This window comes from Mixophyes fleayi, chromosome 3 (genome assembly GCF_038048845.1).
Source record: "Mixophyes fleayi isolate aMixFle1 chromosome 3, aMixFle1.hap1, whole genome shotgun sequence".
Lineage (NCBI taxonomy): Eukaryota > Metazoa > Chordata > Amphibia > Anura > Limnodynastidae > Mixophyes > Mixophyes fleayi.
In genome coordinates, this window is record NC_134404.1 from 345,034,090 (window position 1) to 345,055,405 (window position 21,316).

The following is a 21,316-nucleotide window of genomic DNA, read 5'->3' on the forward strand; positions in this document are numbered from 1 at the left end:
GATTGGTATTAGAATTCCTGTACAGATCCAGATATTTGGCTTCATTTAGAGAAAAGAAGCAAATTTTCACCTTGGCAAAACAATGTTGCACTGCAGGACGGTCAACTTTAAAAAGTGGGGAAAGCTTTAGGATTGGGAGGGGCGTGTCCTAGCTCATCCCTAATTTGCAGTTTAAAACTAAATATGGCCAGTATTTGTGTGCTACATTCAAAAGCAGCCACTATTTTCCCTGCATGCAAAATAACTAAATAAATAAACATCTTGCATTTTAACATAGTTTTGTCCAGTAGCAGAATTGCACCATTTTTGGCTTTGCTCTAATTGAGGCCCATTGTGTAATTTATGCTAACCTTATTTAATGGTAATCTTGATAACCTGATGCATTTGGGGGTTGTGAGAAGATTTACTTCAACAGTCCCTCTGCTCTACTTAGCCCCACTTTGAACAAGGGCTTCTTTAGTGCAGTGTTGATTGTGGAGAGCCACAGTAGAACGGAGATACCCCTGTGGAGTCCTCCTCTAGGTTGTTCCATGGGAACTTTGCTCATGCAAGCAATTTGGACCAGTCATCCTGAGCATCTGAGATAAAGCACCATAGAAAGTGCTTGAAGGTTTGGATAGCACACTCTGTCCATTCCACAAGGGATGGTACCTTGTTTTTTGTCAAAGACCCCGCTGAAACCTTCGTACTTGTGGTCCAGACTTGTCTGGCATGACTTGTCTCACTCCTGTATCTCCTTCTGCTCAATCACTGTTTTGTTGCTGTAGAACCAGGAGTAACCAAGGATCATTGGGCTCTTTGGATGTGGATGGCACTGAATGAGATGAGCTCCCAGTTATTGGAATTGACACCAGAACCCACATTGTCTCATGGTTATAGATGCTGGTGTTACGAGTCACCCATCCATGGCTTGAACAGCCATTGGCCTGATTTTTAGAACCCAGAATATTTCCATCTTGTGGGAAAAGTCCACATCTATGACATTCTCCATGGCTTTGGAATTCAAAAAGGTGTCTATAGAGCAGGTGTCACAGGTGAGGGCAATGGATAGCTTAAATTGCAGATAAGAACATGAAGGAAAAATTGTCCCGTTGCTTAGCGCATTTGCCCCCTATTCCGATGAGAAAAGCTGGTTCCTGTTCGCTATGATCTTTCCAATTATGGGCACTCTTTCTTCTAATGGCCTCGGCACCACGATAAATATATATTCGTTTATCTCTCAGTAGTGAATTCTCTCATCTCAGGAAAATAAAACCTCCCTAGCTGCGTGAGCTCCTTGAAGCTCTCATCTGATACAACATGCATCATCCATGGCTGGGTAGCTAACAGAAGATGGAAAGTAGCCATCTCTTTCCACTGAAGCTCATGCACCTGAATGCGGGTTTTGAGAATATTGCAAATAGAGATGAGTTCTCCAAGGAGGTGGGAAGATCCTGGCAAGTTAGCTTGTTTTCAGCTTCAACGTGACCAGAAATTCTTTGTTGTCACCCATTAACAGATTGTCCTTTTCGTAGAGTGGTGTGGCCAGTCAGCAGGAAATTTATATGTATCATTTTGGTCCACTCTCTAGGGAAAACAGCTGCTTATAGTACATCCTTCAGGGTTGACATGAAGATGCAAAAGTACAGCAAATTTTAAGCTCCTGTACATAAATGGGTCACGCTATTAGTTTAACCTTGACAAAAAATCCAAGATTCTGAGAACCTGATAGCAGGCAAGTACTGCTTGCCTCTACATGTATCTTTGTATCTCTGAGTGATGGTGCTGTTTGGGACCAGCAGCCACTTTGCTGGTGTAGCTATCAGAAACACACAGGGCATGATTCATTAACAAATGCAAAACAGACGTAATGTGCATTTGAGCATACGTGCATCCGTATTTAACAAGGTTATCTGAAGAAATGTATGTTAATAAATACAGGTCTAGGCCTACTCTGCTCTAACAGACAATACATTGGATGCATAAGTGAAATATAGTCACAAAATAATTCACAGAAAAAAAGTATTCAATGATTGTCACCTATTAATAATATAGTCATTAATGATACAATACTAAAAAATAAAAAAATAGAAAATTTCCCCCCATAAAATACATTTACTTGGATGTTATTAACATGTACTGTACATAAAATACATGTTTATAGATGCCCCGATTCCAAACACATGCTTGAATCGGACAGTGCTGCGTGCCCTCGAGCTTGGCACGTTCTTATTGTACATTGACTATGTGCAAATACCATTCCGCTCTCAGATCTGCCCCTTAAATCATAGGCTTTTCACTGGTATCTGGTTTTGGGCATGTGCAGTGTGATTTTACGCAAAACATGGCACTCATCAACATTCACGCTCCTTATTGAATCAGGCCTACCATGTCCATCAAAGTTGCTTAGTCTTAAGAGGAGGGGGTCATGACTGACTAAAGTCGCTGGGTTGGGGATGGGAGAATCATGAGGGATCAAACTGAAGTGTATGGGTAGAATAAGGTGGGAAGTGAGGAACAAAGCTGAAGTCAATGAAAAAGTAAACCAAATAAGACTATTTGATGAGAAACATAACTATAATTTACTTGTGCGAAGATTGTTAGGAGTGAAGACTTTATAAATGCTGCATACAAGTAAGGTCACTTAGATTAATGACCTTTAACAGAAGTGCTGATTCTGCAGGTGAGGTCTCTCTTAGTCCTGCTTGTTTTGATCATTAGCAGAATTTCTGAATCTGCAGTGTCAGTGTTTATGATACACTGCCCTGTTGTCCGTAGTTGGTATTGAGGCGCATACTCACACAGAGATCAGAATTACATGTACTAGACTATGATGATGACATATGATGATGACAAAACAGAACTAGTCGTGCACAATCACAGCAAATGACAGAAGAGGCACATGATTACAATACAGGATATTTGAGTGAGCAGCAAAACACAGACAGAAATTAAGCAAGAGTTTACTAACATGGGTGTTGCATATCTGCTTATAGAGAAGTTATGTTTCAAGCACAAGATGCAAGTGACTTAGGAAATATAACATAGATACTAACTTACATTTACACATGTGAAAAATTAGGCAAATTCAAGATATCACACTCTGCTAGACATAATGTGACTGCTGATTGCTGAAGGGTATACCAATTACACTGAATTACCATGGTGTTCACTTGGGGAAGCTATACAACACTTGAAAGAATATGAATGTATGCTAGCGTTAAGGCTGAAGAAATTGACAGATGATTCCACATCAAAAAGTAAATGTCACAACCACATTATAGTACTATAGGACCTACAGCATTGGTACATGAGGCTGCTACATTGTTGAGCCGATTCGGTGATTTGGAACATAATAACCAGTAAGGTACTCACTGCAATTGTTATGTTAGAGAAAAATAAATCTGACACAAAATAAATGCTTTTTTAGTTGTTAAAAGGTGGTATTCCAAAAGAAGTATTAGATGGGCTACCAACTGATAAACTGATTGAGCTGTGGAAACAAATGAGGCAGAACCAGAAGGGACAAGGAAGCCCACCAAAGAAAGTGGCACTGAGGAAGTGGTAACACATTCCACGTCTCCTGTGTCTTGGCCTAACTTACATGGTCCCATCCAGAAGACAATAAGACAGGAGTTACCAGAACCTACAGAGTAGGAAATAGGCAGACCTCCAGTCAAAGCCCATTCCATTTATGTTAATTTCTTTTTATAGGCGTAGATGAACCCACTCTATAAGATACTGAAGTTGAGGGGGCGTGGCTTAGCTTCCATGCTGAACGGTCGCATATCAGAGGAGCTCTCTGATAGTTTGAAATTTAACCCGTTTTATTTGGGGTCCCCTGCACGAAAAGGGGAATAAAAGAGAGGCAAACATAGTCCCAAGAAATTGTGATACTCGCTGCCCTCAACTGAGGAACCTGTGCCTGTGCTGGCTTTACACTGCTGCATGCTTGCGGTTCCTGGCCACGGGACCTCACGTGGCTACCCCCCGGTAAAACCTGGTCACAAGAGTACTGACCGCTAAGGAGACAGAGCAGAGCCCTATATCTGGCTCCTATTTTGTAACTTCCCACTCTGAAGGGAAGGTGTTGGTGACATCCGCGACCCCCGCGAGAAAAAGGAGCGAGAAGCAAAGTGTCGTATATCTTTCTATGCAGGCTGGGAAGCCATCTTTTGTTCTGTACATCTGAAAGTTGCAGGCTGCGGTCCGTACAGTGATCCTTGAACGATTGTGGGTGCTCTCTACTTGCCAATATGTCTCACAAAAATAAAAAAATAAGTAGCACTCCCAAACATACCATTATAAAAGCTCTGGAAAAGGCTGGTGGCCGTTCTAAAGCAGTGACTGAAGCAGCTGATACGGGATCGGATTCAGAAGATAATTCATCACCTGAAAATCTACTTACCCCCAAGGATGTGATTGCCATAGTCACAAAAACAATTCAGTCAGAATTGAGATCAATTGTCTCTGAGCTTCGGTCGGAAATATCGGAAATCGGTTCTCGCACTGATGTTGTTGAAAATCAGCTGGATGTAGTCTCCAAGCACCAACAAACAACAGACACGGAGATAGCTGACTTACGTGCGGAATTTTCTACTTTCAAGGACCAACTGGAAGATCTAGAGAACCGAAACAGACGTAACAACATCCGGATAAAAAATGTCCCGGAATCCATTTCTTCAGAAGCTTTGCCTGACTACTTAGAGGCCTATTCCTCCAGATGTTACCAGACCTCTCAAAAGAATCACTTAACCTAGATAGGGCCCATAGAGCCCTCCGCCCGAAACCAAATCCAGATCAACCCCCCAGAGACATAATTATACGTTTCCACTTCTTCAAAACCAAAGAACGAATAATGGCTTCAGCTAGAAACGCACAATCGATCTCCTACTCTGGATCGCACCTGCAGTTGTATCAAGATTTGGCTCCATCTACTTTGAAAAAACGAAGGGACCTTATTAATGTCACAAAAGTTCTACGCAACCACTCAATAAAATATAAGTGGGGCTTCCCATTCCAGCTAATTGTCTCAAAAGATGGCCGGAGCCACTCGGTGAGAACCCCGGAACAGGGTCTTGACCTGCTTAGGCGTCTTCACCTTATCCAGGACTCTGATCCTTCTACTTCAGCTTCTCCTCTGCAGCAGAAGACTTCGGCTCCGACTCCATCTTGGCAGAAAATGTGATTCTTGTACATAACCTGACTCCAGTCTATTCGCTATATTAAGATCTCCTCTTCGTAAGGTTGGAGTAATTATACTGTCTTAACTATGGCTATGGTTGTTAATACGTATTTAGCTTAATATTTTATTTACATTTATTGTGTACACTTCTTTAGAGTTTATATAAAAATGGATTATAGGTCTTCGCTATTTTCACAGATTAAGTAACTTTTTGATATAGGTATTAGTAACCAGTGATATTAACCAATTCCGATTCAGTTGTGAGATATAAAAATAGTCATGGAGTCTTAATTAATTTGTATACTAGTACTTACTCCGGGTTTTCTTTTGTTCCGGAGCCTATATAGAATATGTTTACAGTTCTTGTTTATAATGTTGAAATGTTCTTTTTGTTTGAACTGCTCTGGCTTATCTCTATTTGATGTTTATATCATGCCACTTATGTCACTTCCTTCTAGTAATGACCTGCGAGATCCCCTCCACCCATGCTTGTCTCACCCACACCCATGTGCCTTAATAGTGAGCTAAGCACAGATTTTATTAGCTCTACACGGCTTTTCTCATGTAGTGCCACTACCCCCACTAATCACTCCACTACCAAAGAGATGGTGTCATGCAACCCGCCACATCTCTTTCATCTAGGTCCTGGATATCGTCCCGAGATCAGGACCGCCATACATTCCCATCCCCTCTTTCCTTATGTGTCTTCCCTCCCCCACATCCAACTACTAGGCTTAAATGAAGGACTCAAACTCATTATTAAAATAGAGCCTCTCTTACATCATTATCCCCCATGAGTATTAAAATAATATCTCTAAATGTCAACGGCCTTAATTCACCGAATAAGCGCACAATGGCTTTGCAATATTTTAAGAGGAAAAACCCAGATCTAATTTTCTTGCAAGAAACGCATCTTAGAGACCCTCATCCCTCATTGGCTTCTAAATCTTATCCACATGCCTTCTATTCTACTACAAACACAAAACACAGAGGTACAGCAATACTGATACATAGTAGAGTCCCACTGACTGTTGAATCACAGATATCTGACCCTCATGGTAGATATGTTATCTTGAAGGGCACTTTGGGCCAGAACCCTGTAACCTTAGCCTCAGTATATGCCCCAAACGTGCAACAGGGAGCTTTTTACGCAGATTTCTTTCAGCAACTATCCTCTCATGCAAGTGGTATGACTATTGTAGGAGGGGACTTTAATACGATCTTGGACCCATCTCTAGATAGATCTAGCCAAACTCATATCTCCCCAGGACACTCTAAGGAGTCTAGCAGGCTGAAAGACCAATTGAAGTTATTCAATTTGTATGATGCCTTGCGAGTCTTATACCCCTCTTCCAGAGAATATACTCATTATTCGGCCCCTCATGACCTGTATTCAAGAATAGATTATTTCTTTGTTGATCATCGGACAACCCAGAAATTGGGAGATGTCCGGGTCTTCCCGGTGTCCTGGTCAGACCACGAGGCAATTGAGCTGTCTTTGCTTTTACCACGGCTCTTGCAATCACGTCCTAAATGGCGTCTGGATGAGTCATTACTTCTTAAAGAAGATAACATTAGTCAGATATCTCAGGCTATTACTGATTATGTTTCACAGAATGCGACCCCGGAAATATCACAACCTATACTCTGGGAAGCCCATAAGGCTACTATAAGAGGCACCTTCATCAGAATGGCAGCGCATCAAAGGCAGAAAGAAAAAGAGCGCATCCGCGAACTCGAGCAACAGATTCAGCAAGTTGCATCTCGCCACCAAACAAACCCTAAAAAGAAGCTATATTTAAAACTCCTCTCACTTAGAGGACAGTTGAATCAAATACTATCAAAACAGGCGGCTAAGACTCTGTTGTGGGTTCAGCAAAAATATTATGAAAAAGGCGACAAAGCAGATGGTATCTTGGCTCGCAAACTTCGAGCCCGCCGTACCCGCAACAGAATAATATCGGTAAAAGATTCTTCGGGTTCTCCTCTTTTTGACCCTCAAAAAATTGCGCAACGGTTTAGGGATTATTATGCTTCCCTATATAATTTGTGTCCAACGATAGAAGATCCAATCCTCCTTAAAGAAAACATTAAGAGCTACCTCCACTCCTGCCACTTACCCAAACTCAGTAGAAGTCAGTTGGCGACCCTTAACGCAGAGCTCACCCCAGAAGAAATTACTGAGGCCATTAAAACGCTGAAACGTCAATCAGCCCCAGGTCCCGACGGATTTTCTTCTTTATATTATAAAAAATTTGTTCGCCAACTGGTCCCCATGCTTTCAGGGTTATTTAGCTCGATCCTAGAAGGGGGAAAATTTGATGGAGCCACCACCGGAGCGGGGATTGTCCTAATACCTAAACCAGACAGAGATCCGACGGAAGTGAGTAACTATAGGCCCATCTCCCTGCTTAACATTGATCTAAAACTTTTTGCTAAGATACTAGCAAATAGACTAGGTGCTGTTCTCCCTTCTCTAGTCCACCCGGACCAAGTCGGATTTGTTCCAGGAAGGCAAGCTTCAGATAACACAAGAAGAATAATAGATTTAATCCATATAGCTAATAATGCATCTCTCCCTGCCTTGGTGGTTGCTCTAGACGCTGAGAAAGCCTTTGACAGAGTGGCTTGGCCATTTATCCAGCAGACCTTGGGAAGCATGGGGATCCAGGGTTCCTTTTGTAAGGGGATCTCGGCACTATACCATAATCCCACAGCTTCAGTGTTAGCAAACGGCCTCACATCCACGCCCTTTAGAATAAGTAATGGCACTCGCCAAGGCTGCCCCCTATCACCCTTACTTTTTGCCCTCATTATGGAACCCTTAGCTGCTAGAATCAGAAACAATACGGAAATTACGGGTATTCCCACGAGCTCTAGAGATAATAAGATAGCTCTATACGCTGATGATGTTATACTTACATTAACTAACCCGCATGAGTCACTGCCTAATCTTTTTGAAGAAATTTCGCTCTATAGTTCCTTATCAAACTACAAAATTAATGCGGACAAGTCGGAAATCCTAGATCTTAATATTCCTCAGCACATCACCCAGCCACTTAAAACCGCATATGATTTTCGATGGCAACACAATAAGATTAAGTATTTGGGAATATATATAACCAAGAATTACTCTTCTTTATACGCAGCTAACTTCCCTAGACTAATTAATGCAATTCGAGGCGACCTAACGCAATGGAATAAATTTCACATTTCCTGGATTGGCAGGATGGCCTCAATTAAAATGAATGTTTTACCTAGATTGCTTTATCTGTGGCAAACACTCCCAATTCAGGTTCCCCTGCATGTACTCCAGCACCTTCAGCAAATGGTTTCTAAATTTGTATGGGCGGGGCGTAAGCCTAGAGTACGTATGCGAATACTCTCTAAACATCAAACCTCTGGAGGACTGGGCCTCCCAAATATAATAAAATACTACAGAGCTACACATATGTCACAGTGTATCTTGTGGCACTCACCCCCTCAATATAGAGTGTGGACGCAGATTGAGACAGATATATTACAACTGTATTCTCCATACTCCTTACTCTGGATACCATCCCAACATAGGACTAGACGTTTAGCCCAGCTTCCAACTGCTCGTTTTTCTGTTTCATTGTGGGATCAAGTGACCAGATTCTATAAGTTGCGTTCCAACTACCCATTGCTTGTCCCACTCTGGAACAATAGAAACTTTGAGCCAGGGTTAGATCATAAAATGTTTCACTACTGGTCCGCACATAACTTGCTCTTTATTTGGGATCTGGCTCCGTCGGGAGTTTTTCCTACATTCTCAGACTTACAGAGAAGATTTCATTTACCTCAGAAAATCTTCTATCAATATCTTCAACTCAGGCACCTCTATCGATCTTTAAATGCGCCCCCCCCCCTTCGGTTCATTGTTCTTCATTAGAATCTCTGTGTCGCCGTTCCCCGACTACCAGAGGCTTAATCTCCACTTTGTATCAATTGATTAATAGCTTTGGCCAGCCCGACAAAGACCCTCATGAGCTCGCCTGGGAGAGGGACACCGGGGAGACCCTGACTCCTAAAGAATGGTCAAAGGTGAGAGCTAATATAGCCAAGTCATCTATATCAGTTAAGATAAAGGAAAACTCTTACAAAATTTTCTACAGATGGTATTTGGTCCCCTCTCGTCTCCACTCTATCTTCCCGACTACTAGTGATAGATGTTGGAGAGGATGCGGTTTGCGGGGTACCCTGTTGCACGTCTGGTGGTGCTGTCCTAAATTACGACCTTATTGGCTTCAAATTCATAATCTCATCAAGGACATTACTCTGGTTAAAATGCCCGAGTCCCCCCTATACTCGCTTCTACCTAGACGGCTCCCGGGCACTAGTCGCTCCTCACAAAAACTTATCAATCATATATTAAATGCTTCTAAATGTTTAATTGCCGCTCTATGGAAAAACTCCTCTCCCCCCTCTCTTTCAGCCACTATTAATAAAGTTTGGTCAGTTTATAGAATGGAAAGCATCACAGCTCATCTTAAAGACAAACCAGTGAATTTCAAGAACACATGGTCTTCCTGGACCAATTACTATGAGGCTGAGCCTCCCTTGACAACCGTTTGACGAATCTCCATTGCTCTGATAGGTTGCCCCTTCAGGCTTAGGAGGGATCACCACACAAGTAAGTTGTGTAAATTCCCAAATTAAATTGATCCCTATATAGCCACAAGGGTTAATGCCTCCCTTCTCTATAGTCGGTAGCATAAAACAATGAGTAAAATATCCTCCGGTTCCCCTCCCCATCCCCCTAAAACCTTTCCTTTCCTTTTTGTTCGTCTCCCCCCCCCCCTGAAAAATAAAAACAAACAACATTTTTCTTTTACATGTACAACATACCGGATTTTAGGATGATTTATCCAAATCTTTCTTACTATTGTGTGTAAAGCTTACTGATTTTCATATGTAAACATTATGTTTATACATTCTTTTGGTATGTTTCAAACTCATTGCTTTGTTTTGAAAAAACCCCAATAAAAATTATTTTCAAAAAAAAAAAGATACTGAAGTTGAAATAAGCATATTTCTTAGTAACTTGTCCAATGCAAATATTTACCATTTACAAACTATATAAGTAGAACGGTTACATTTCATATTTTATACTTACAGCCCTACTGCTCTCTACCATGTAATTTTGGTATTGCATTAGAATTATTTCTACTTGAAAAATTGTATAAGAAGGGTGTCCTTTTGAATATATCTGGTTGAAAAAGAGACATCAGGCCTGAGTCATTAAGGAGAGTAAGAAAAAAAAAAGAAGTAAGTGTTCTCCGGGACAAACCACATTACAATGCAAGGGGTACAAATGAGTTTATTATTGTGCACATAAGTTAAATACTGGCTTGTTTCATCTAGCACACATATACTTGATAGGCTTTAAATTTCATTGTAAAATTAAAGCTATCTATGACATGCCCTACCCCAACTATAAATCTGTCCCCACATTTTTTATTTACCTCCCCCTCCAATGCAACATGGTTTCACCCAGGTGCAATGTTACACCTTTTTTATGCTTTGCTCTCCTTAATGACTCATCATGCATCAGTCTGTTTGATGTGAAGTTTATCTTGGAAGTGATACCAAAAGAGTATAAACTCACACACACATAAAAACATCATGTATTTGAACTTGTATACAACTTTATTGTTTTAATTTGGCATATAAGTTTCCATTTTAATTATTTATTATATCTTTTTTTGTGCATTTTAGATAGGGAATTGTCTTTTGTCTTCTGCTAGTTTTTAATTGTTTAGTTATTTGTAATCTATTTATCTCTGCAATTGCGAATTGTTTTGTCAGAAGAACACATATTGAAACTTATGAATTAGTCAATAAAGTGTTGGTGCTCTCCTCATTGGACTATTTAGCTTGAACTGACAGCTTTGAAAAGACTATTCTAATAAACAATATGGGGGGAATTCAATTACCTGCGAAGTGTCTCACAGACGTTCCGGAGACACTTTGTGACGTTGACAGAAATTCAAACAATTCAAGTTATTTAGATAAATTATGAAAACAAGTTAAGTACAACTTGAGAGAGAAATCTGTATAAAATTAGTGCATACATTTTTTATTTTTGGTAAATGACCCCCTAAGTAAGGAAGACAAAATTTACCTTTTTGAGTTATAGCTCTGTCTACCCTTCAACATGGTTAAAACTTAAATAATTTCATGTGCATAACTCTTATTTCTGATTTAGACGGTCCCATTACTGAGAAACAGGACTTTGTCCTGACTGCAGAGAATATTGGTAGGTGAGCATGTGCCAGTGGCAGGTGCAGGGGTGTATTTAAAGGAGTGAGCTGCAGGGTGGACCAGAGCTTCAAAAGCATTGTGTCACAGCCATTCCCCCACTGTAATACAATTGCGCTCCTATCCTGAAGCATCTCATCCATTTTTTTCAGTGTTTTGATCTCAAAAATCCAAGTGCCAACATCCACGTGGCTGCCAGAGGAGGATCTAGCTTGTGGAACTACATGATTTTCTAGAATAATCTTATTTACTTATAAACTTTGCCTTATAGCAGATAGAGATATTCATTAATTTCCCATTATAAAGTAGCAGAAAATCAATCACTAAACTAAAGTGAGACAGTTTAACTAATCACACAGGCTACTATATATACCCTATTTTCTGGTCCTCAAACATCTGTTATTATTTTTATTTTATTTACAAAGAGCCATCTATTATGGAGAGTTGTAGAGTAGGAGGTAACCAAACATTGGCTATAGTTCAAGAATATAACATGAGACACGAGCTTACAATGGAATAGCATAATCAAATCATTTATTCACTATGGTTTCATGATTCATTCATCATTAGTGGAAATGAAGACGACATGTTATGATGTTATGACATTGTAAAAAAAATAGATCATTAAATAGATGTCTTGGTAGAAGTTAGAACAAGTTAGTAACCATAATCACAAATGGTTTCAAATGTTCCAGATCTTCACTTGAAAATGTACCGGTAACTTTCATGAAGCTGAAGGCTCAGGGTTGCATTTCTGTCTGTGATATTTCGGTGTCATGTGGCATGCAATGAAAGTATAAAGTGAAATAATTGAACTACTTTGTTGCAGGTGACATCACTTAATCACAAGTATTTCCGCACACATTTGGAAGACAGTCTGTCATTAGGTAGACCACTTCTCATTGAAGATATAGATGAAGAACTTGATCCTGCCCTCGATAATGTTTTATCGAAAAACTTTATTAAATCAGGAACAACATTTAAGGTTTGTGGTCTTGACTAGCATACAGTGTCATTTAATAATATAGCAAATATTAGAGAGCACTTGCAAACTGCGCAATACACTGTTCTGCAAGTATGTTCTGTTTTATCTACAAACACCTGTATGGCAAGTAAATGTGTTATGATTAAAAACAAAACAATAGAGTGAAAGATGGTGCTAGTAAGTAACATACCAGAAAATAAAATATACATAAATACATATATGTGATAATGTGACCAGACTAATAATGTGAAAAAAATATCTCCCAGTTCAGCTGTGAGAAAATGAGTCAAAACGTGGTTGTTTACAAGTTCTCTTTCTTGTCCAGATGTGATATATATTTATATATATATATATATATATATATATATATGTTATTTTACTGACGTACATTCCACACTCACATAATCATACATACAGATATACATATAGTACTGCCATGTTAGCTTGATAACATAATGAAATGAGACACATTTACACATAGATACAATAGTTGAAATAGGCAATGCATTGTATCTCATATAATCTGTTTTATGCTTTCTACACTTATTGTTATTATGTGTGTAAAGACTGTTACTGAAAATACCTATTGTTGCTAGGAATATATACTTTCTTAAATTATACTTTGTGATATGATTTTTATTATTCCCTGTATTATACTGTGTGTGTGTCAGAGTAAATTGAGCAGATATTGAAATAGAGTTGGGTTTAAACTAGAACCTACCCTCTGTGAGTGGTAATGATGGTGTTAAATGGTCAGTAGCATATTAGCATGTTTACCTCATCACTGGACTATTAAGGTAATTTCATTGTGTTTCAGTAAGCATTGTCTATGTGATTTGTGTGGTTCCAAAGCACAAGCAATTTATTTAGTAAAAGCAAAAGTTTAGCAGTTCAATAAATAAGTACAGTACAGCCGATACATAATACATACGCTGCGCCCACTGGGCTCTCTGCTGGATCCAGCTAGACAGTCCTTCAGTCCTGAAGACTGTGGTCAGTGTGATTGCTTAGCTGATTCCAGGGAGCTATATATATACATTTAGTGATACAGTGAGGACAATACAGGTGATTTGGCAAGTTTCCATAGGCTCAGGCTCCAGGAAGATCCAGTGTAATGCAGTCCATAGGTCAGTTCAAACAACCCCCTCCATGGGGGGGGGGGTTAACATTCCAAGGGTGGGGGTCAGCTCTCCAGATGATGAATACTAATATAAGAACTGGTCCAAACTGGTTTACTAGTATTACACAGAAAATATCATTCCAATAATTTATTCCCTATCATCGATAACTAGCGCACGCAATGCAATCCTTTCGGCGAATGAATCGGACAACTGCGGATAAATAGGGGATTAGAATGATACCAAACATGACCTGTGACCTGAACTTAAAATATCACCTTATAATATATAACTATAAACCAAATAACATTTGCTCATAAACAACTGTGGAGTGGAACCATTATAAATATGAAATATATATATATGAATGTGTAAGAGCGAGTGTATGCATGCATGACTTATCGTGCAATTGCGCCATAACACGAAACACGTGGTGTACTGATTGCAATGGCACGGTAAAACAATATTAATCAATATACTTTTTTTCATCCAATTATACGACTTTGACAGGACTCTAGGTGCTAACAGAGTGCAGTAAATACTTTCAGGAAATAGCACAGATTTTATGTACACTTTTATAAATTACATAACATTATAAGGGGGGTATTCAATTGTTAGCGAGATCCCCGGAAAAACGAGCGCTCGAAAAATATTACCGTTAATACGGTAATATGCGCGGAAATACCATTAATACGGTAATTTACTCGCTGGATTTCGGAGCTGCGACATGAAATTCAGCGAGTAATTACCGTATTAACGCTAATATTTTTCGAGCGCTCGTTTTCCGGGGATCTCGCTAACAATTGAATACCCCCCTAAGAATAATTAGAGCACATAAATAATTAGATTAACTAATTTAAAATATTATCAAATTATCAGTGAGAAAAATCATCCTAATGTTCCAGTCACATTAAGCTATATACTGAACATATTGAAACGTCTTACATGAGCATAGTTACAATTGTTTGTTACCAATGTGCATGTTCATTTATCAAGGAGTTTTAAATATAAAAATACGTTTTTCTTACTGTGCAGGTGAAAGTTGGTGATAAAGATGTTGATGTGAGGGACACGTTCAGGCTGTACCTAACCACAAATCTTCCAAATCCTCTGTTCACACTTGAAATCCATGCAAAATTATCTCTGATCGACTTCAGTGTTACCATGAAAGGACTAGAGACGCATCTTCTGAGGAGGGTCATCCTTACTGAAAAACAGGTGACAGGATCTGCACAGTATTGCTCTCACTTCTTGAACATTTTACTTTCTGAAGTATTGCATCTTCACATGATTTCATGTGTATATGTCATGCATACAGCAGTCACATTGAGGAACTTGCCATCACAGAGGTTATATATTGAAAGCAATCAGTATGCTTCTCATTCAAGAATGCCACAATACTGGTGTGTCTAGATGAAATGCAGTGGCCAATAGACGCATGCCTCCCAACATTTACAATCACAAAATCGGGACACTTAGGAAGTTTGTATGGTAGATCTTATTTTCAAAGTGAGCATATAAACTGGTTGTAGAAGGTTCTCAGATGTATGCCAGGTTGGAATACAAGCAGGTAAACAGATCTAGCTGTGTCAGCATGCAAAGCAGGTAGTAGGATGTAAGCCTGATTGACAGACAAGTGGATAGTCAGACATAAGCCAGGTTGACACACAAGTGGGTCAGTACCCAAAGCAGGAAGTCAGAAGTAAGCCAGGTCATACACTTTACTAGGTAATCCAAGAGGAATGTCTTCAGCAGCCATGCAATAAACATACTCAATAAAATTATTATTCAGTAAATGCTTATTTATAGGCACCAAACAGGAAACACTCACCAAGATGGACTCTTCTGACGTTATACCTGCCATCTAGTAATGGCCATGATCAAGACCAAGTGGCGGCCTCTGGTGGCTGGAGGTGAAATGTTAGATCATATTCCTAAGTACTCTCCCTCTCAATGAGTTTCTCTGTATATCTCTGGTGAAATTCTCTCAACAATCAAGGCGCATGGACATTTTTTTTCAGGTTACCTTGAACCGTCTTCCAGTCCATAATCCGGCCATTGTAGCATATTGGAATTGTTTTAGAAAAGTGCATGAATATACAATTATTTCTACAAGAAACTCATCGTTGTCAACTTGAACAGAATCTGGAGAAGGCCAGATAGGACCTGGAAATAAATTCAGGATCACTGTTTTCAGTAGAGAAATATGGACAACTGAGTGAACCTTCATGGAGTCTGGACACTCAATTCGGAAGGCAAACATACTAATCTGGGCAAAATGATTTACCTAAGTTAGGTGTAAGCACGCTCACTTTCAAAAATAAACATATAACATCCTCCCTTTAGTTTGGGCACCAGAAATAACAAGACAGTAATTTGTACATCTTATGAACTCCTTTATGGCCTGCCAGTTTAGAGTTGTGAATAAATTGCAATACTAATGCCTCTAATGTTACTTACAAACAATAAAGGAGGTCAGGCATGCACTGCAATCTATGTAATGTGTATATACCCTCTGTTTGAAATAACCCAAATAATAGACTAGAGATAGCACTCTCATATTTTATATCTTGTATACATAATGTAATAAACAATGATATAAAATATGGGGGTGCTACCAGTAGTAATCAAAAAAAATAATTCCCTAAGAGAGACAATTCTCTAAGAGAGACTGTCAATTACTTTACTTGAGATGCGCTTTTTTTTTCATCTAAAACATCAATGTTGTATATATTCCTTAAAACTATCAGTTGTGTGACTTTATTAAAAAAAACAGCAAACTAAAATTAAGCTTTATAGTGTAGAGATAGAAAAAAATAATTGAAAGTGGCAGATTAGGTCTGCAAATATCATCTATGATCTGTCTATTCTCTATTACTTATTCTTTCTAAGACCCTTTGTATGTAGGTCTCTACAATTAGCTTTCTTATCCTATATTTAGTCAGTTTCTGAATGGTTTACAATACTTTATCATAGTTTATTTGCCATTATTTTCATCTAATAGATATCTTATAACATTCTACTATGGATAAGAAACACTTTTGAGCAGATAGTAATATCCGAAACCCGACTGTATGTTGCCATCTATGCGGAATGCTAAATGTCTCATATATTTCTTAATTTCCCTTTTGTACTATAGCAATCACTGTTCTTTCTGGATGTCCAAATATTATCAAGGTCTCTCAGCTCGTCTTTGTTTCAGCACTGTTATATGAGTAAAATGTAATTACTTGTCGTACTGTAACATGCTATGTGGTCCAATAAACCACTCTATGGGGTAAATGTATCAAATCTTCTAAAAAGGAAAAGGAGGTTTTGCCATTTGCAGCCTATCAGATTCTAGCTGTCATTCTCTAGAATGTACAAGATAAATGATAACTAGAATCTGATTGGTTGCTATGAGCAACACCTACACTTTTCCTTTTTAGAAGTTTTGACACATTTACCTTTTTTTCTCAGAAGTCTGTACTATTTTAAGCCTTGATAAAGCCAAACAGCAAATCATTTTTTGGCATCACCACCAATGTTGCCAATAATTGTCCTTGAATCTTGTATAAAGTATGGATATGTGAATAAATGAGCAATTTATGTTAGGACCTGGAACCTGCTCCCAGTGAGCGGGAGTGCTAAAACAGATGGCGTGCATGTACAATGAGTATGTGATATGTAACTATGTGAGAGATCACAATTTCTTATAGATGAGCAGTGTACACTTCCAACAAACCAGCACAGCACTCTGAGTTATAGATGGGTCTTCTGGAGAAACCCGCATGTGGCAATTATATTTAATCTGCATAGCATAACAGTAACAGGCTGCAATTGCTTGCTATTACTTCTACTTCCAGAAAAACCTCTGATTGTGACAATATATAAGGGGAGATAAAAAATAATTTAACATATCCCTGATGAATAAACAGAACAGTATATGCTTGTAAAAAAAATACATAGTATCATATAGTACAACCAAGTGATGGGTGAAGGGGATTTCAATGTGTGAGATATTGTGTCAAAGGACTGATGGTGAGTGAGGTCTACTTCAGTGGGTATTATGCCAGGGAGCAGTGGTGAGAGAGGGATATTTCAGTGGGTGTTATTCCAAGAAGTGGTGGTGAGTTAGGGGTATTTCAGTGGTGAGGGTATGATGCCAGGGAGTGGTGGTGAGTTAAGGGTATGTCAGTGGTTCAGGGTATGAAGCCAGGGAGTGGTGGTGAGTGAGGGGTATTTCAGTGGGTGACGAGTAGTAGTGGGTACAGTATACTGCTTTGATGGATGGGTGAGAGGTATTTCAGTAGCAGGATGGTGTATTTGGTGAGGGGTAAGTGGGGTATATAAGGTAGTGTAACCCTGAGACAGCTGAGCTGCCACTGACAGGATTTGTCTGTGATCTCACTCTGTATTCCTCCACGCATGCTTCATTTATGAGCGAGGACATTCTGGACATCCCAGAACTACAGAATAAATGGAGCATGTGCTGGTGCCTAAATGTAACGTGACCTCATCCTACAAACATTCCAGTCTTTACAATGTTATCATCTGTATGCAAGCAGGGAATGGTAGATTTACATTTTGTAATATATGTCAATTTATAAATAGGGGTGGGGAAGTTATGTGGTACTTCAAAGGCTAAATAAAAAATAAACTATTGCACTATATACTAACAGAGCCATAACTATGGCCGTGAAACATGTTCCACCGACAATGGTGCCTACTATGGCTCCCACCAAAATGGGTGTGTTGTGTTTCGCCCAGGGCACTAAGCTGTCTAGTTACAGCTCTAGGTTAAAGAACTGCAGATTTGTAGAATTTCTAGAGAGCTTTGTTAATTAAGGAAACCTCAAATTATTAACACAAATTAAAAAGGTCATCATGCTAGAGTACAACTATGAGGTACAGGTTTGCCCATAAACATTTGGCTCAATAAGAAAAAAAATGATACTATCATCCAATAAAATAGTGACTATTACCCGTGCAGGTTAACATATTTGAGTAGATGTATAATTATAATATTGTTTTACATTATACTAAATGTTTCCTGACACCTTATTGGTCTTCTGGTTCTTGAAGATATGTAAATATTACTATTTACCTCTTTCCTCTTTATAAATAGGAGCTGGAAACAACGAGAATTACATTGATGGAATATGTCACTGCAAATAAACAAACAATGAACCAGTTAGAGGACAATCTTCTTTATAAGCTAAGTGCAACAAAAGGTATGTGTTGTTCCATAGAAAGCTTCTGTTGTATGTTGTGGTCCTCAAATGATTAAAGCGTGAAGGAGTTTTTCCCTCCTGTCAGTCTTACTCCATATATATCACTCAGGCATTATTATAATATAAAAATTGATACTGGGCTGCACTATATCCAAATATGCAAGAGCTGCGATAACCAAGGGTATCCGTCCCTCACAGATTCCAGATTAGTACAATATAAGTCCAATGTTATATGTAAATTGATAACACTCTTTATTGCATAAATGATCCATGGAGACAGTTAGTAAACCCTAAAAGCTAGCGAGGTAACTATTGCACAGACCCTAATTAATAACACAAAATCAGATAAATCACAGACCCTAAAAATAGCATAATAAGACAATGATACACAATTCCCTAAAACAATGCTTACTTAGAGCACTCCTGTACTCACAGCAACAAAACAAGTCACTTAATCACGATGGTGTATCACATAAATATAAAATAAGTAGAGAATAAAAAGATGATAAAACATTGGATTCTAAGGGGGGAATTCATTGGGCCACGTTATTCTAGTAATAATGCGGCCCTCACCGTATTACCGTTATTACGGTAATCGTGCGCGGAAAAAACGTTTAATATGGTAATTTTCTCGCTGGATTTCAACTCGCAGCTCCCTGAGCCGCGAGCTGAAATCCAGCTAACTATTACCGTATTAATGGTTGCAATTTACATGTGTGGTGCACTTTATATTTAGAATCTAATGTTTGATCACCTTTTTAGTCTCTATTTTATATTTATGTGATATACCATGGTGATTAATTGACTTGTTTTGTTGCTGTTACCATTTGGATTATATACCATTTACCATGTGGTTCCCCTCATTTTAATTTAATTTACTTTATTTCTAGTTGAAGCTGTGAGTTCAGGAGTGCTCTGAGTAAGCATTGTTTTAGGGAATTGTGTATAATTGTCTTATTATGCTATTTTTAGGGTCTGTGATTTGTCTGATTTTATGTTATTTATTAGGGTCTGTGCAATACACATACATTTATGCCATAGCAATTAATCAATGAGCGTATAACTTATATTGTACTACTTATTTATAATATAAGCAGAATTGTTTATTAATACAGATCAGTTCTGTTATGTGCATACACTGTATTATATGTATGTGTAGCTGTTAGAATAGGGCATGTATAAACCAATAAAAGAAAGTCATCTCAAAATGCATACAGGAGGTTAGAGACAGGTGGTAGCTTCCTGTAGAGGTGACGGTAAGATGAAGATAAACCAACCCATATTATTTGTGGAGATCTTCAGGCAATCACAGCCCAAATCCACGCTACCAAGGATTACTTTTTAGTTCAATGTGATAATTAGATCAGACTGTGTTGGTGCAGTTACTTTTCATCTTATAGGGAGAATCTGTGCAGTGTGTCTCAGACACTAGGGGTCAGTACTGCACCAAAAGTATTTCCTGCCGTCTAGCCTCAGCATAGCAGAGAAAGTGTCTAGTAATTGCTAAATAACAATATATATCTCATCCCTTAACCACTCCTTTCTGATAGGATATTTATTCATTGTAATCATGGATTTGTGTACTTGTGATACTAGCGAGTAACAAATCCTTCTTATTTCAGCTAAATTACACTATATGAATGAGTGAGAAACTGATAGTTGATGACCGTCCCTTGTCTATAACATACTTGCCAACTCTCCCGGAATGTCCGGGAGACTCCCGAAATTCGGGTCGGTCTGGCAAGTCTCCCGCATCCCCCTACTGTCTTACCAAAATGACGCGATTCGCGGTGAATCGCGTCATTTTGGCCCCGCCCCCGCAGCAAACTGTCATTTTCGTCGCGGGGGGCTCCCGATCCAGTCACGCCCCTCTCCTGGAAAGAATTTCGCAAAAGTAGGTAAGTATGGTTTAAAATGAGTGGACTTTCTTACTTCATCCAGTAACCGAGGACACAATTTACTTCTCTGCCGGGTACAAACATATGAATTAGAGGCAGTATTTTAATAATAAAAGCAGAGATCTTCATATCATAATTTCAACAAAAGAAAAAAAGTATGCATATAAGGCAACTATCACATACAAAGCATAACACATGAAACTAGACCTAGCATGCATCTCTTCACTTCTAGTAGTGGAAAACAGCATCATATTTACAGAAATTGAAGAGAAAATTTTACTTATGATTATAATACTGTACTAACATATATTACTCTTATTTATTTTACTGCTGCTCATTTTGGACTGTTTCAGGATCTCTGATAGATGATGACTCTCTGGTGGACGTAATTAGCGTTATCAAGAAAACAACTAATGAAGTGAGTAAGGAACTGTATGCTGTTGCAGAAACAGAGGGGAAAATTAACAAAGCTCAGCAGGAATATGGTCCAGTGGCCACACGAGGCAGCATCCTCTATGTGCTGATGACAGAGATGAGCATGGTCAGTGTTATGTATCAGATGTCACTCGCCATGTTTCTCAGCTTGTTTGATAAGTCCATGGCCAGGTAGGAAGCGCTCTTACACTTGGGTACTATGAAACATCAATATTGTAATA

General features: G+C 38.9%; 1 protein-coding gene across 1 annotated transcript in view; it reads left to right on the forward strand.

Moving 5' to 3' along the window:
* The window catches only part of DNAH8 (dynein axonemal heavy chain 8), a 354,390-nt gene that overhangs the window by 258,864 nt on the left and 74,210 nt on the right, over nucleotides 1–21,316 (forward strand). The window contains exons 75-78 of the mRNA XM_075204457.1: nucleotides 12,276–12,431; nucleotides 14,585–14,767; nucleotides 18,657–18,762; nucleotides 21,014–21,266. Coding sequence (XP_075060558.1) covers nucleotides 12,276–12,431; nucleotides 14,585–14,767; nucleotides 18,657–18,762; nucleotides 21,014–21,266 — 698 coding nt within the window. The remainder of the gene's footprint in view (nucleotides 1–12,275; nucleotides 12,432–14,584; nucleotides 14,768–18,656; nucleotides 18,763–21,013; nucleotides 21,267–21,316) is intronic.